General features: G+C 34.8%; 2 protein-coding genes across 5 annotated transcripts in view; both read left to right on the forward strand.

The window, feature by feature from the left end:
* Positions 1-16274, forward strand: part of LOC132790715 (klarsicht protein) — a 171910-nt gene that overhangs the window by 14654 nt on the left and 140982 nt on the right. The gene's annotated exons all lie outside the window — the stretch shown is intronic.
* LOC132790275 (eukaryotic translation initiation factor 5A-like) lies at positions 5753-6417 on the forward strand. Its single transcript, XM_060798760.1, has one exon. The coding sequence runs from the start codon at positions 5864-5866 to the stop codon at positions 6344-6346; it is 483 nt and encodes a 160-aa protein (XP_060654743.1). The 5' UTR covers positions 5753-5863; the 3' UTR covers positions 6347-6417.

Consider the following 16274-nt stretch of genomic DNA (forward strand, 5'->3'; position numbering starts at 1 on the left):
GAGAGATAACAAGTAGATGATCAGTGTGGAGCTGCTTGAGAGCAAGTGAAAGGTGGTAAGCGGAATGTGCAAGAATGGATCGTGTGTCGTTTGAGCTCAGAATGGTTATGGAGGGATTTTTTATGTGCAACGAACATGTTTTTCGGAATGCTACAGTTTATTTATGAAGTTCATAATAAAGAAAACTGTTAGATGATCTCTGACGATAATTTTTAATAAATATCACAGTAGAGAACTAACTTATTAATGTCTAAGAATAATAAGTTTGAATGGTTTATGAACTACAATTTAGAAATTGTCTCCTTAAGAATTATTATAAAATTTTAGATCATCTACGATCAATAAAATTAAACTTTTTCCTGGTTTCAGATCTGATATTTGTAAATTAATATTTATAAAAATAACTAGTGAAGAACGACCTAACAAACTATCCCAAATAATAATCGAGAAATGTTTCTAAGCTTAAATTGAGAAATAAATAAATAACGAAGTGAGAACTAAATTACTATTAAATAAAAAAGTTTTCTAAAGTGAAATTTACAAATGGTCTTCAATTTTATTCTAGAATCTTATTCGAAAATAATAAAAGCATGCTTATCTTCTTAGATCAGCAACTATAATAATGATCGATAATTATATAGATTTTTCGCATTCTTTTCTCACTTTTTGATTAAGACTAATTCAAAAATCTTTGATGAATGTGATTGCCACATTTCAAACTCCCTTTCTATAGCAATTCTATCTTCTTTTGCAACAGCAATTACAATAATTATATCTGCTGTGGCATTCATAACGATTATCGATCGTTTTTCGCATTCTTTTCTTATTGCTTATTTATTATTATCTTCTTTTCTTCTTTTTTGTTTGCAAGCCTTGACAGGAACTTTCATTTATCTTGTGCCGCATTTAATGGGTTTACTTGAAGTAGTACTCAAACAGATCAATTGAAAAGATGCGTATGAAGCAAGCTGAGAAGGAAAGTTGACTACCATCCTAGCAGCTGATCATCAGTCATCAGTTGGATTCGTATTAAGATAAGAGAAGAGTGTCAGACTGCCAGCAGCAGCTCTCCATACAATAATGCTTGATTATGCAATGATCTGTGTCTCATCTTTCGCTGTCTGTCTCACTCTTTCTCGCTCTGAACTGACAACGCCCCATTATGGCTATTAGGCGTGGCAGCAATTGCAAACTGAGACTTGGACTTTGACTGTGACTGTGACTGAGGTTGTTACTGAGGCTGGGCAGCTGCTTGTCCAGTTTGTAGTATCGCATGTGCAGGAAATGAGGTGAATGCCTTCTTCTTGGTTGGGGCGACACACTCGGAACAAGCACAAAACGAAGAGAAGTCGTTGGGCCCAAGACAACAAACAGCGAAATCGATATTTTTCAGGGACGAAGCTTCTGTCAGTTTTGTTGCCACTTCCATTTAATGCTCGCTTCTCTCTACAATATAGTTGTTTTTATTTCACTTATATTTTTTTTTGGTTTCAGTTTCTTTCCACGCTGCGTGCTGCATGCGGTTCAATTTTGTGCTCATTCGCCCATTGAGCGCGTATTTATCGAGAGAGCGAGAGGGGGCAATATAGTTGTAGGGAGAATTTGAGGCAGGGGTGTGACAACATTGGTGGTGGTGACTCACTTGGCAGAACATTTGCCAGCTTGCAGTTCACACATGTGGACTTTGCGGCCACGCGAAGCCACATCAATCCATCAGCCGACTTTTAAAAACGTGTCGCCTGCTTCTTTCTTGTCTGCCACAAGCTGACGACAGTCGCTGCAAAAGATTATTATGGTTAATAGCGTACCCTAGTGAACTCTAGAGAGAGAAAGAGACTAGAAAAAGGAGAACTTATCGATATAGATCGATAAGATAAGAGAAACATTGAGCAATTTTTTTTTCACCTAAACTAACTATTTTTAGCGCTACATTTGCTTTACACTTGTGATCGAAAAAAGTTATATAATAATATTATATATAAAGTTATTCATATTGTTGCATTTAAGTATTTCTTAGTTCTGTACTTATATTTCATTATACAAATTTAGATGATAGTTTCTAGCGTTTAAAGTCTCAAAAGATAATTATTTCTGCCATAATATTAACTTATTGCAATTTAGTTTATAGTTCCTTTTAAAATTAGATTTAAAGTCGGAGGAATTTATTTCATTTATCTTTTTTAAACGTAAGTAGTTTAAAAAAATACTAATAAGTACTGTAAGTCAATCAATAGTATTTAATGATTTCATCGGGATTTTTTTTTTAGATAGTTAATAGTTAATGATATCAAATTAGTAGCTCAATTATTTTGTACTGAGACAAAAACATTAGTAATGAAATTTTTAGATATCTTGACAGTTTGTATTTGATAAGAACTTCATTTAGATGAGCCATTCGATAGTAAGTTAAGTATCGATAGTAAAATAATTTTGAGAAAATTTGCGAAAATGCATTAGTAAAGTAATTCAGAAAAATCATGACAGTTTCATGTTGATGTTAACTTAATTTATCAACTCAAATCGATGAGTCAATCGATAGTAAACTTATTTTTAGATAATTTGCAAAACTGCTTTTTCGCATACATAAATATGCATATGCCTCTTATATTTGCCACCACAAAGGGTATAAAAATTGGCCAAGTGTTTAAAAGTGTCAATAAATTGTTGTTTGTCTCACGTTTGTGTGTGTTTCTCTTTAGTTGCTGTGTGTGTCTGTGTGTGTGTGTTGTGTGTTTATGCTTTGGTGCTGGCAACTGAATTATAGCCACGTCTTATAGCCTGTTGTTGTTTTGCTGGTTGTTATTGCTTGTCTCTTGTTGCTTTTGTTTGTGTGTTATCTGCAGCATGTTTTAATGAGTTTTCATGTTCTTTGGCTATTGACAAACTGTAAATTAATGTCGTTGCGAAGCTTTTGCAAAGCAGCAGTAAACCAATTTAGCATTTAAGCCATCACATCGAAACGAACATACAATTAGAGCCACCGAACCGCAAAGCTTTCAGGCCAAACTACAAAACCACACACAGAAAGACGGACGGACAGAAACTCGTCAAGCTGCTGCTCGATAGTCAATTCGTCAATTGTCACATTTGTCAGGCTTAATAAGTTTTGCGAATGTTTAAGCTCAATTTATGTTTACATTTTGTCCGTAATCATGTTCGACTGCAGATAACTCGGGAAAACAAACTGCGACGTCGTTAGATGTGCAATGGAGGTTAAGTGGCTTTTGGGTTGGGCCTGTCTGATGATGATTTATGCCAGCCACAGTGACAATATAGCTTGGCCTACACAAACTTAGCTTGCTATTAAATGTGGCTTAGAATTCTTTGCATACTTGACCGAGAAAAATGTTTTATTCTTTTAAATTGAATCAAGAAAGATGTTTGATTATTTTAAATTGAATTAAGAATATTTTTGGAAAAAAGTTTTTATATTTTCCTGCCATTGTGGCTTAAATTGTTGAGCAATGTGGCTTAGCATACTTGACCGAGAAAAATGTTGTATTCTTTTACATTTAATTAAGAATCATTTTTAAAAATAGTTTGTTTATTTTCCTCTCATCTAATTATATTTTTATATTTTCCTCTCATTAATCAAAGTTTATTTTATTTATTTTCAGGTAATTGACACTCATAACTTGATGGATTTGAATTGTTGAGTAAATATGGTGAGAATGAGTAATGATAGAAATATACTAATGTTCTTATATAAAAGTCGAACATTTGAATTCTATGTAAAGCAATAAATAAAATAACTTTTTCTTAATAGCAGTAGCATTAATCCCAGAACACTCCCAAAAATAAAAGATCTAAATATCAGCCACACCTTTCTTTGAGGCAAAATCCTCAAGCCAAACTCTTCCTGGAAGTTGAATTTCCACTCCACAACGACGTGATCAAAAAGGTGGGCGTGGCATTAACAGTGCAACAAGTGGCGCCAACTGCTTGTGTCGACTCTCTTTCCTCTTTCACATTTCTTATGCACACCTTGCACTGATTTCCATGGCTTTAATTACAAAAGTGGACGACCAACTTGGCCAAAGCGTCATTGGCCCACTTTTTGTCTTCTCTGGCTGCTGCATTTGTGTGTGTGTATGTGTATGTGTGTGTGCGTGTATCCCCCCACGGCAATTGCGTCTTGTAGTTTGGCTTGCTTGCAGAGTGCGTGAAGTGCTTCAAGTTGCGTTAATTACCATTGCGGTCACCGTCACACCCCTTCAGGCGCTTCTCTTTATTTTTTATACAAACTCCTACCCAACAGCATTCGAGGTTTGCAGATGGTTTCGTGTCTGCGAAGAGACAACGACGCATAACAGTTGTTGTTTATGTTGTTTAATAACTAATGGGTTAATAAATTGGCTGCTGCTTTTATTTATGTACTTTTTGCAGACTTATAAAAATGTTAATACAGATTAAAGAGTAAGGAAAGTTTGATTTAAGTTTATTTTGAAATATCGAGTATTGAAAATATTGCGAAAATGTTCTTCAATATTAGATGATTTTACTGATGAAGAAAAATGACAATACAGAAGAAATAAAAATGATTAGAAATGAATATATTGCATATTTCACAATATTTTATTTAGGATATTAATAACCAGTGCCTTGGTGATATAATATGTTTCAAAAGATTATTTAATTTACTTATACACACATGATATTATTTGATGATTTTTTGAGGACAAGTCTAACTAAGTGGAGTAGAAATCTATTTAGCGTATTTCACCATATTTTTCTTTAGACAATTGAGAAGACAGACTTTAGGGGATACTTAAATTACTTCCACGTATTAATATTATTATAAAGATACAAATAACTATATAAAATAAATTGAGAAGAAATGAACTTTTCACAATATATTTTTAGGTAACTAGGAAGCTAAAGTTTATGTGTGAGAAAATGACTCATTACTAGTAAATTACTAGTAAATACTTAACTTAAACCAACATAATAATTTTAGGAGATGTTACAAGGAGACAACCAACAAAATTAATTAAATTGAGAGGAAATGTGTTTGCATATACCACAATATTTCTATTCGACAAATACGAAGGCAGTTTATGGGATACTTAAACTATACCCGCAAGATAATATTTGATGATTTTACACGGAGAAAACTAACAACTTTAATTAAATTAATTGGAATGAAATGAATTTTGCATATTTCACAATATTTTTTGTAGACAACTACGTAATCTAATCAGACTTTATGTGATACAATATGTTTTCATTTGTAAACTTTTAATTTATGGGATACTAAAATTACACCCACAAAAAAAGTTAGATGATTTTACTAGGAAAAAACTAACAACTTTAATTAAATTGAGAAGAAATCAATTTTGCATATTTCACAATATTTTTTTAGTCAACTGCAAACCCAGAGATTGTGTGACTATTTCCACTAGTTGAACACGTTCGTCGTGAAAATGCAAAGAGCAAAAGAAAGCCCCACGCACTGTGACAATGCAATCGTAGAGTAGAGTCAAAGGCCGGATGTGCTGTATGACTATCGTATGATAATCGAATGATAATCGTATGTAGATTGCAGTCGCTGTGGTCATTTAACGAGTATGACCAAGTTTGGGCTTGTAGGAAATATAAATTGTGAGCTCACATTACGCTGCATATTAATAGAAATGTTGTGGGAGTTTAAAGTACACAACTCTTGCACAATCCGATTAGTTTTGGGAGTCGTATTTCGATTTCGATAACAATAAGTTGACATGACATTGACTGAAGTGTCAAGTGTGTTGAACTCGACATTAAATCAGTTTCTACTTTGTAGAGCTGAGAATCACAACTCCCTTTTTATACAGGAATTATTCATATTTTTTCCTCAATTGGAAGAAACGTTTAACTATCCACGATGGCCGACGATGATGAAGTTCAGTTCGATGCTGTCGATTCGGGAGCTTCGAAAACATTCCCAATGCAATGTTCAGCTTTGCGTAAGAATGGATTTGTAATGCTTAAAGGACGTCCGTGTAAAATTGTGGACATGTCCACCTCGAAGACGGGCAAACATGGACATGCCAAAGTGCATCTCGTTGGCATCGATATATTCACCCAGAAGAAGTACGAGGATATTTGTCCCTCGACCCACAACATGGATGTGCCGCATGTGAAGCGTGAAGATTATCAATTGACTGACATAAGCGATGATGGCTTTGTTACTCTGATGTCAGACAGTGGAGAAATACGCGAGGATCTCAAGGTGCCGGATGGGGAATTGGGCGGCTCATTGCGCAATGAATTTGGCGATGGAAAAGATCTATTGTGCACTGTCTTGGCTGCTTGTGGAGAAGAATGCGTGATTGCCATGAAACCGAATTCCGGATTGGATAAATGAAGTTGCAAGTTGAATGTTAGAGCAGCTCGAAAAAGAATTGTGAAACCAAATAGAGAACGTATTTTCAGAAGTTGCGTAGAATATTACATTTTAGAAGGGAATTTATTGGGAAATTTAGTTAGATGGAACGTGTAGCAATGAAATACGATAGGGAATTTTTAGTGAAATATTTAAAGCGGGTTTAGTATTTTGGTTTATTTGTAGAATATGGGTGTAGCAATGAAATACGATAGGGAATTTTTCGGGAAATATTTAAAGTGGGTTTCTAGTTTTCGGTATATTTTTGTATTTAGTATTTCGGTATATTAATTTGATATATTTGTGGCATACATTCGAAGAAGGAATTGCGAGAAGACTTGAGATCTTCCAATCTCTAATATTATATAATAGCTGAGACTTTACCACCTTGAAAATTAATTTCAAATTTACATGCTTCATCAGTTAAAACTCCTTTTTAAAATCAATTTTTCATCGAATACGACAAGCAAATTAACATTGAACTTCATTTAGTGATTGATCTCGTAATGTTTTGATCTCCTAAATGTTTTTCCTTTATCTAAGCGACACACTCAACATTTGAGAGAAGCCCGCATTTTGTTTTAGGCTCATTTATCATATGCAGACACAAACATAATTCGATAGTTTTGAATCAAATTAATGAGAACTCATTAAGAGAGACGCGCCCAGTTAATGCGCTCAGCTGTTGCTATTCAAGAGGTTATCAACGGTACCGTTTTCAAAGGTTTCAAAAGTGTGCATCAACGAGTTGTCGCTAATTATGTGTGTGTGTGTGTGTGCGTCTACGCATGATTCCCAGCTGGAAAAGTTGGTTCAATGGCCAACTAACCGACGACCACCTGAACAATTAAGCTCCATTTGCCGCATCGTTCATTTGGTTAAACGTCGTTTTCCATTTGCATTTTCATTAATTTTTGCAGCGTTTGGTTGGAAATATTTTTGCTGCCATCGATGTTGTTGTGGCGTCTAACTGGCGGCATGTCTTCGCCCCTCATCTTCTCACTCCCCTCTCTCTCTCTCTGTCTCTCTCGTTCGATACGTGTGCAACAGCATCTTAAGTTGTGCTCCACCTTTTGGTTGCCAACGGCGTCTCCTTCATTTCAATTGACAGGCAGCCGGCTTTTTTTGCTTCCTTGTTTGCCAATTGCATTGGCAATCGACTCTCGATGCATTTGCATAGGCCAGAAGACTGCTTCGACAGGCACTCACTCGCACATTCACTTACACACTCACTCACTCACTCGCTTACTGATTCATCCATTCATTTGCCGTCGCCGCCGCCATTAGCCAGTCATTCATTCAAATTTTGTAACTGTTGTTTTGCCTGCCAATTTGACATTTCTGTCAAGCTGTCGCCATTTACCTCCCCCTCTCAAAGTTTTCCCCCCCTTTTGGGTCCCCTGTGTGTGGGTGTGTTGACTGCTTCCAGCTGGTTTTCTAGTGCGTGGCTTTTTTGCTTTTGCGTTCGCTACTCACGACTATTTGTTGCAGTTGCTGCGTTGCAATTGAAAATGTTGTCATGTCTGTTAACAAATGCAATAAATTTGCTAATACAATTTAATATGACTTGAGCTCGACACAGGATTTTGTTACAAGTCGCCAATGCGACAGCAAACAGAGCCACTCCTAGATATTGAATTGGCTGTGGGAATGAATCAAAATAATTCGGCGAAAAAGAAGCAAAATAAACATTCAGCCTGGCTGTCAATGATGTCATACTGCCAAAGGCGCCAAGAACTTTGCAATCGTTTCCCGAAATTCAATTAGTTGTCCACCAAAAGAAAAAAAATGTGAAGAAATAAATAAACAAAAAAATTAATCCAAGCAAAAGCAGCATTTGTTTGTGTGTATGAGTAAAGAGGTTTTATGGGGGCGGCGAAACCCGCATAAATTTCCGTACATTTTGTTACCCAACATTTGTCGTATGTGAGAATTAAACGATTACGAAATGGGAAGGCATATGGAGAAGCTGGGATTGTCAAGCAAATGAGTAAAAAAAATTGAAGTAACAAAGGGGTCGAAGGTAATTGTCAAGCTCTTCATTGATAAAGTTATGTTGGAATCTAAAATATTTGGAGTTTTTGTGGAGTTAACAAAATAAAAATAAGTTTGTGCTTCAGTTTTATGATAAACTTATCAGTACTTATTTTTGTAAAAATATTTATTTTTAAACTCGGACATTTGTTGAGAAGATTTAATTAATTTATTATCAGTTTCTGTAGAATGATATTTGATTTGTATTGTATAGGTACTAGAAAATAACGCTTACTTATCATTGTCGTATAAGTGAAACGAAGCAAGTTCTATTATTATCAATAAAATAATTACCAAATAGGAAAGTTACCATCGAGTCTGTTTTTACTGTGAGATACTTGCTACTCATTTTCAATCAACTCAAAACAAAACTCAAAACAATTAAAAAATACTAAATGAATACACCGAAAAATACTGAAATGTACTTAAATATATATATATGGTATATCGGAATACTAGTACTTTTAAAATATACCATAGTGTAAAATAAAATTATACTAAATAAATATACCGAAAAATACTGAAATATACTTAAATATGTATATATATAGTATATCGGCATACTATTACTAAATTAATGTACCGAAAAATACTAACATATATATTTGGTATATTGACATACTAGTACTAAATGAATGTACCGAAAAAATACGGAAATATACTAAATATTTGGTATAGCGAAAATACTAGTACTTTTAAAATATACCATAGTGTTAAATAAAATTATACTAAACGAATATACCGAAAAATACTGGAACATACTCAAATATATATTTGCTATATCGGAATACAAGTACTATTAAAATAAACTATAGAGTAGATTGTCAATTAAAAATATTAAGATACCACAGCATAGTTATGAATATCTATTAAATACTATTATTACTTCATGTTCAATGGCATTTGTCTTAAGTAGCCAACAGTTTAGTCGCTCTATCAAGGCTAACAAAGAGTTTCTTCAACTGGAAAAATAGTTAATAACTGCATTTAAATTCACTGACATTTCATTACTTGCCATTTAAGCGGCTTTCAGCGACATGTGATTGACTTGTGCATTAAAATCGATCAACTTGCAACCGAGTGCACTCCGACAAAACGCCCACCCACCCACAACGCCCACACACTCCATTAATGGACACGGTGGAGAGCTGCATGGACTGACAACTAATTGTTATTGATTTCAGCTTTGCATGCGGCAGTCTTATAAATAAAGCATAAGCGGAAGACAACAAACTAGTCATTGCACTTGGCCCATGGCCCTGCTCTGTGTGCTGTCTTTATAATGCTTTTCCAAGTGCAGTGCAAGTTTTCCCATATACGATATATATATGGAATATCACTATGACAATGCTAGTAACAACAAGCAAGTTGGGGGAGGCCTAGGAATAGAACTCAGCACTCATTTCTCATGCCCATATATCCATCCATCCCATTTCCCATTTACTTCTGCTGCACTTGACCTCCGGCTATGTGGCTCCGGCAAACTGACAGTCTCGGCTGTCAGTCAATCAACAAGAAAACTGCACCATGCAGAGTGTCTAGTCAATGTCTTCCTCCCTACCTTCCTCCCCCCCTCTCTGAAATTTTGTCTATCCAAAACTAATTACACGCTTTAATATGTCGGCTGGCGGTCGGCTCGGGGCGTGGCCATTATTCAGCAATTTCTGTTGTTTTTTTGGAGTGTTTGTTTCGAAGCGGAGACGGGGACGGGGGTTAGAGGAGGATCGGGGCGTGAATGCGTGCATCATGCAGTCATGGATACAATTTTTACTGTTATTTATACACACGCAGCAAATGCATTGCTTTTTGTTTTTGTTTATCTAACCGTCGTAGGTAAACAGCTCGACACGCCCCACGCCCGCCTTCCTTTCACATCCACCCCGCTTTCAATTAGAACTTCGGCTTGCGTTTTGTAATCACCAAAATACAAAAAAAAAAGGTGACAGTTGTCGGCTTTAATTACTCAATTCGTTTGTGATATATTGTGTATTGTTGTTAGATCGATGAGGCTTTCTAAGTATTCTGTTAAATCGATTAAGGCCAGAGCATCAAGAATTTCCTCTTATCCCCAAAAAGAGGGAGTGCTGTTAGAAATTATTGGAGTAATTGATGTTGATAAGGTAGAATGCATAAAGAAAACAATCCACAAAATAGTTTACTATAATTTAAGAAACCTTTTTAAAAGCTTTTCATTCAATTCTTGAAAATATGCAGTGCATTTTATGTAATTACTGTTTATGTTCGATTTTTATTTTGTATTTCAAGATTAGTTTTATCTCTTCGGATTAAAATTCATTAAATTTCATAAAAAAAAATTTCTTTATACATCTGTATTTCATCTATTTAAATTATATGTTAGACAATTCGCTAATGGTTTTAAGCCTTTTTTTACTAATTAACAAAAAAAGTACAATAATTGTTCAACTTAATTCTTATATCAAGATAAAAAATATGAATATTTTGCTCTTTATTTTATGTCAAAGTACTTTTATTTTTAGAAATGTTCTACTGCATGCATTTAGTTTAATATTAATAAATTCCCATAAAAATAACTTAAGTTTAATTTTTATATTTCAACATTTCTTTTCTGAGAATTTAAATTCATTCAATTTCTAATAGAACTTATTTAAAGATTTAGCTGTAATACTTGACAATTTTCTTAAAATACTTTATGAATTTAATCTTAAAAATATGATATAGTATGTACATTGTATATGAATTGCAATTTACTTTAAATGTTTCCCTTTATTTCTGAGAATTGTAATGCATTCAATTTCTTACATCAACGTTTTTCCTATAGAGAAGTTCCACTGTCTTTTATCTGCTAAGAATCTTTTGTTTTGTTTTAATTCACACCTCGCTAATGCTCGCATTTCTTAACATTTCTTTCATTGCAGGTGAGTGTGTTATCTTTATCATCTACAGCAGCTGGCTTTTATGATATATGTATGTATGCATATACGGGTAGGTTGCTCAATCTGAATCTTATGTGGCTGTTGCTCTTGATGTTGGTGCTGGCAAAGTGCTAATGATGCAACGGCGCTTTTCTGATTGGTAGATAAAGCATTAGGTTAATTCGAGTCGCTTGCCTTAATTAATTGCTGCTTGCGAGACACCTTTTTGGATTGCGTGAGGGGCAATTAAAGAGATTTATGTGTCAAGTCTCCACCCTTGATGGCTTATGAATAACTATAAGACTTATGTGCGTGCCTGCCCTGTGGCTCACTCAATCGGAATAAATGGGTTAAGAAAACAAGTGTATACTATACTCTCATATATATATATGTCATGTCTGCGTGTAGGTTTCGCACCAGATAAGGTACAAAAAAGAAAAAAAAACGGAATTGAAGTCGCGCACTTTGTTGTAACATAACATAATGGGGTCATTGGAAAGTTGGGCTGTATTTTATCTGCGTGGAGCTTTTTCTGGTTGAGAAATGTGACTTGTAGGCTGACAGCTAACCGTATAACCTGAGCTGTGACACGAGCTCTGCTCTGTTGTTGATGGATGTGCTTTAGTTTGACTTTTAGCAGGTGCTTTCCAAAACCAAAACCCCGATTGCTAGAGAAATTTTGACGTACGACAAAGAAGATTAAAAACTTTTGGCTTAACACACTAAACAGTGCAACAGTGTTGCCACAAAACGGATTTAGGCCTCGTGTTCCAAGAAGTAGAAGTAGAAGAAAAAGAAAAACCTTGACATTAAGTAGACTCATAAAGTAGATTCTTACAACACACTATTTTTTTTATTTTTATGTGGAATTAATTAACAAGTTCTGTGGCTTAACCTTTATGTTCTATATCGCATTACATTAATGAGAACGATCTACAACTCATTACACAGCTTTAATGCTAAGGTCAGCCATGAAGTTTGCCACAAGGTGTCGACTGCTCAATCTACTCTACGATGATGTCTCCCAGTGGGGTTCTCTTTTTGCGTGAGCCAAGTTAATGGGCTTGGCTCTGCTGTGAATGAAATTTCAAACGACATTTTCAAGACCTTTAAGATGAAACATACAAACACACACACAAAATTTCATATGCTAATTGCGTGCCAAGTGCGCTGGACACCAAATGGAACGACCCTGAAGTGGTTCAAAGCTAGTTTCCACATATGATATTTGAACAACAACAAAAAAAAGAGCTATGAAATCATATTGGGTAACAGATAAAAAACAAATAAAACAGTCGAACAAACATCGACAGCAGCAAACGGTTGAGAGGGGCAACTGCCAATCGTCTCGTAAATCAAATTGCAGCATTTACTATCGAGAGGCAGCAACAAAACTTGGACTTGGACTTGGTTCGAAGTGGCGTCCACTCCACGCACCACTGACATTTTACAAGGGAACTGCACGCGTTTTAATTGCAACTTTGTGTGGCGACTCGCGACTCTAGAGGGGGACCACAAAAAGATACGAGTAAATATGTATGTAGCCGGAGGGACATCTCTCTCTCACTCTTGGAGTAAGTGTGTGCGGAGGCGTGCGTGCTCGCAATGAGCTCATGGAGTGGCCCCCAATGGCGGCCAGCCACATAAAAAATCAACTAAGGAAGTCAATGTTGAATGGAGTCAACTATAAGATACCCGAACTGCGCAAGATAAATATTGACAAGAGACAAAAACGTGCTAAAATTAAGAAAAATTATCTGAAATGAAGTCGAAATCAAAATCAGACGATAAATTCTCAAATCAAGATTAAAACTCGACTATGATTCTAAATTGGCCTAGTTAATGAGCTAGCAACAGAACTTAGTTTCACATTTATAACCTTTTTTTTTAATTATGTTAATATTATGCAAAATATTACTATTTTTATAGATTAGTTTCAGAAAAAAGAGAGAATATTCTTGCTAAAATCAAGGCGAAATGGAAACTAGAAATTAAATTCTGAAATCAAGAGCAAAATTCGACAATAATTCACAATTGACATAGTTAATGAGCTGGTATCAGAGTTTAGTTTTAGATTAATAGCTTTTGTTTTAAAATGATGCTAATATTATACAAAATATTTTTATATTTATCCATCAATTTCAGAAAAAAGAAAGAATATCTTTTAATTATCGATATTAAAACATAGTGAAATTTTCTTCAAGAATTTTGTTTGTTTTTCTTTCAAGAATTTGTTTTTGGGATAAAAGTATTTCCAAACTTAAGATTTGTATACTAGTTTTTAGAGCTCTTCAATCTCTACAATAAAGATATTTCTTTCTTTAGATGTTTCCTAGTTTTAATCCATACAATGATTGTCACAAAATTGAAGAATTTTCTTCAAAAAAATCACTAAGGTGGAGGTATTTCTTTCTTTCGATTTTCAACTCATACAATGATTGTCATCAAATTTAATAGATCTTTTCTCTAAGATGAAGGCATATCTTTCTTTAGGTATTCTCGATGAACAAAGTCATACCCTTTTAACCATTCCAATGCCGGGTATTTTGAAAACTCGGGGGGTAAACAAAGTTGCGACAGTTGAACGGAAAGTGCAGTGGCAAGGCGAAGGCAGTAGGAGGGGCGAGAGGGGAGGGCGCGAAACGTGACCATTAAACACAATTGAAGCGCCACATTAAAGCGCGAGCAAATGAAGCAGACGAAAGAAGGCGGGGATGCGGGGTGGAAATGCTGTCGGCGCATTCAGTTAAAGTCTCCATTAGGCGCCTGAACATGCGTGGGCAAGCAGAGGAAGCAAACAGCGATAGAGAAGTTGCGATAAACAAAGATATACAGAGAGAAAGAGGGGAGAGAGAGAGAGAGAGTGAGTAACGTTGTGAAAATTTCAGATTTTTACTATTAAACTTTAATGATTTTATCGGCATTTGCATCCTTTCCTGCACACACTCACACACATACACACATTAATTTGCTTGAGTTTTTTCTTGTGCGAACTGCGAGTTTTCTCGTCAAGCCCAAAAAGGAAATTCATTTTCACTGACCAACTTTTTGGTATTTATCGCTGGGAATGGCAATCAGGAAAGGTTTCCCCTCCAGGTTTTTCAAGTTTTTCTCTACCTACATAAAAACATTAGCTTATGTTATTTGTTGTTGTTGTATTTTTTTTTGCTTCTTTTTCATTAAGTATTTAGCTAGTAACTGGTTTTCCTTTCGAGCCAATTGAGACATAACTGTAGTTTAATGCACATTAACATTTTCCTTGGGAATTATGTCAGTTGGCTTTGAGTTTTCAGTCTTCCAAACCATCTCAGGCGTTTCCTTAATTCGAATTTGTGTTGCTAAAGCAAAACGCACAAGATTAGACCCAAAAAGGGGGCAGGCAACCAACGCATCATTATATTGTTGCACAAATTTGATTGTTTGTAAATATGAGAAATAGTTTATACTTAAAGATGCTACATGTACTTACAAGTATGTCAGTCTTGTATATGCTAAATTGTGGGAACTTTTTTCTCAAAAACTAGCTCAAAGATGTAACAAGCTGGAATAGAGCTGAGAAATGTTATGTGTGCATTATTATTGAGGTTGTCGAAGACAACTTTACGTTTATTTGAGCTGCTTAAGTGTTGTTGTAAGGAAGATAAAGATATGCGTTAATATTAAATTATTAAATTTAAATACCTAAACTTGATTTTAATAAACAATTCAATGGTCATTTGTATCAAGCATCAAATATTCGTTACCTTTAGAGATATTAGGCCTGTGTTATTGAATGATTGCCGTTAATCTCACAGAATTTTTTATACCTCAAACATTCCAACAGATAAAAGACTTTAAAGTTATAATGGTAATAATGTTAGAAGGCGAAAATATGTTGTTAACAATTCAATATTCTGTAATTTATGGTATATTTTATAAATAATGATATATCGTTATACCAAATAATCCGTTTGGTGTATTGCAGTATATCTTTGGTATATTAGATACGTTATGGTATATTATTATTATTATTATTATGATTATTATATACTTTATTGTATATTTCGAAAATAATGGCATATATTCATACAAAATATACATTTTAGTATATTCTAGTATATATTTGTATATCAATTAGATACAATTTAACGATTCATTAAAATAGGTAGACATTCTCTACTTAATGGTATATTTTAAAAATAATGGAATGTTGTTATACCAAATATATCTTTCGGTATATTCTAGTATATTTTTTTTTTTTTTTTTGGTATATTAGGTAGATATATTTGAACGATTATCTCACAGTTCATCACACTCGAGTGTAACTCACTTACTTGTCATTATTCTGATACAGAAATTAGTGTTTGTAGTAGCTATAATTGAATGAGCTGTCAATAAGACTACTAAAATCTTATTGAAAAATGCATTTGTAATTAATTAAGAAACTATTTTCGCTCTAAGCGCTGTCTCGGTCTCTTTCGTGTTAAAACAATTTCCCTGTTAATCATTGTTGCTGCTGTTGCTGCACTTGCTGCGCTCTGAATGAGCAACTTGTTTGGAATTGCAGTTGAGACACAGGCTGCCAAATTAATTAAATTGCCTGTAAGTGCAATCACAACAATAACACAACTGAAACAGCAACAATCAAGCAGCGTTAAGCTACTTCAAGCATCGAGTCATGATGTCGCTTTAAAAACATCATTAACATTAACATTAAGCTAACCCCCAGACGACGACGACGACGAGAGAGACTTTTCACCTTGGCCCCTGCTGCAATTTTCCAATAATAGCTCGTCGAGGAGACAGACAGACAGAAAAAATCAACTCATTAAACCCACAGCGAAATGACTCAAGCAGTGGGAGGAGATGGTTGCAACAGCAGATAATGAATGAAACGAAGAGGGGGAGGGAGAGAGGAAAGACTTGGTTGAGTGGGGCGTCTCTCTCTAGCGGCAGTCAAATCAATGCGGGTGTTGTCTTCATGGTCCGAGAGACCACATTCA

Source organism: Drosophila nasuta, chromosome 3 (genome assembly GCF_023558535.2).
Source record: "Drosophila nasuta strain 15112-1781.00 chromosome 3, ASM2355853v1, whole genome shotgun sequence".
Classification (NCBI taxonomy): domain Eukaryota; kingdom Metazoa; phylum Arthropoda; class Insecta; order Diptera; family Drosophilidae; genus Drosophila; species Drosophila nasuta.

What these genes read in the sequence shown, in the direction of transcription:
- LOC132790275 (XM_060798760.1), top strand. Translation starts at nt 5,864, where the DNA reads ATGGCCGACGATGATGAAGTTCAGTTCGATGCTGTCGATTCGGGAGCT.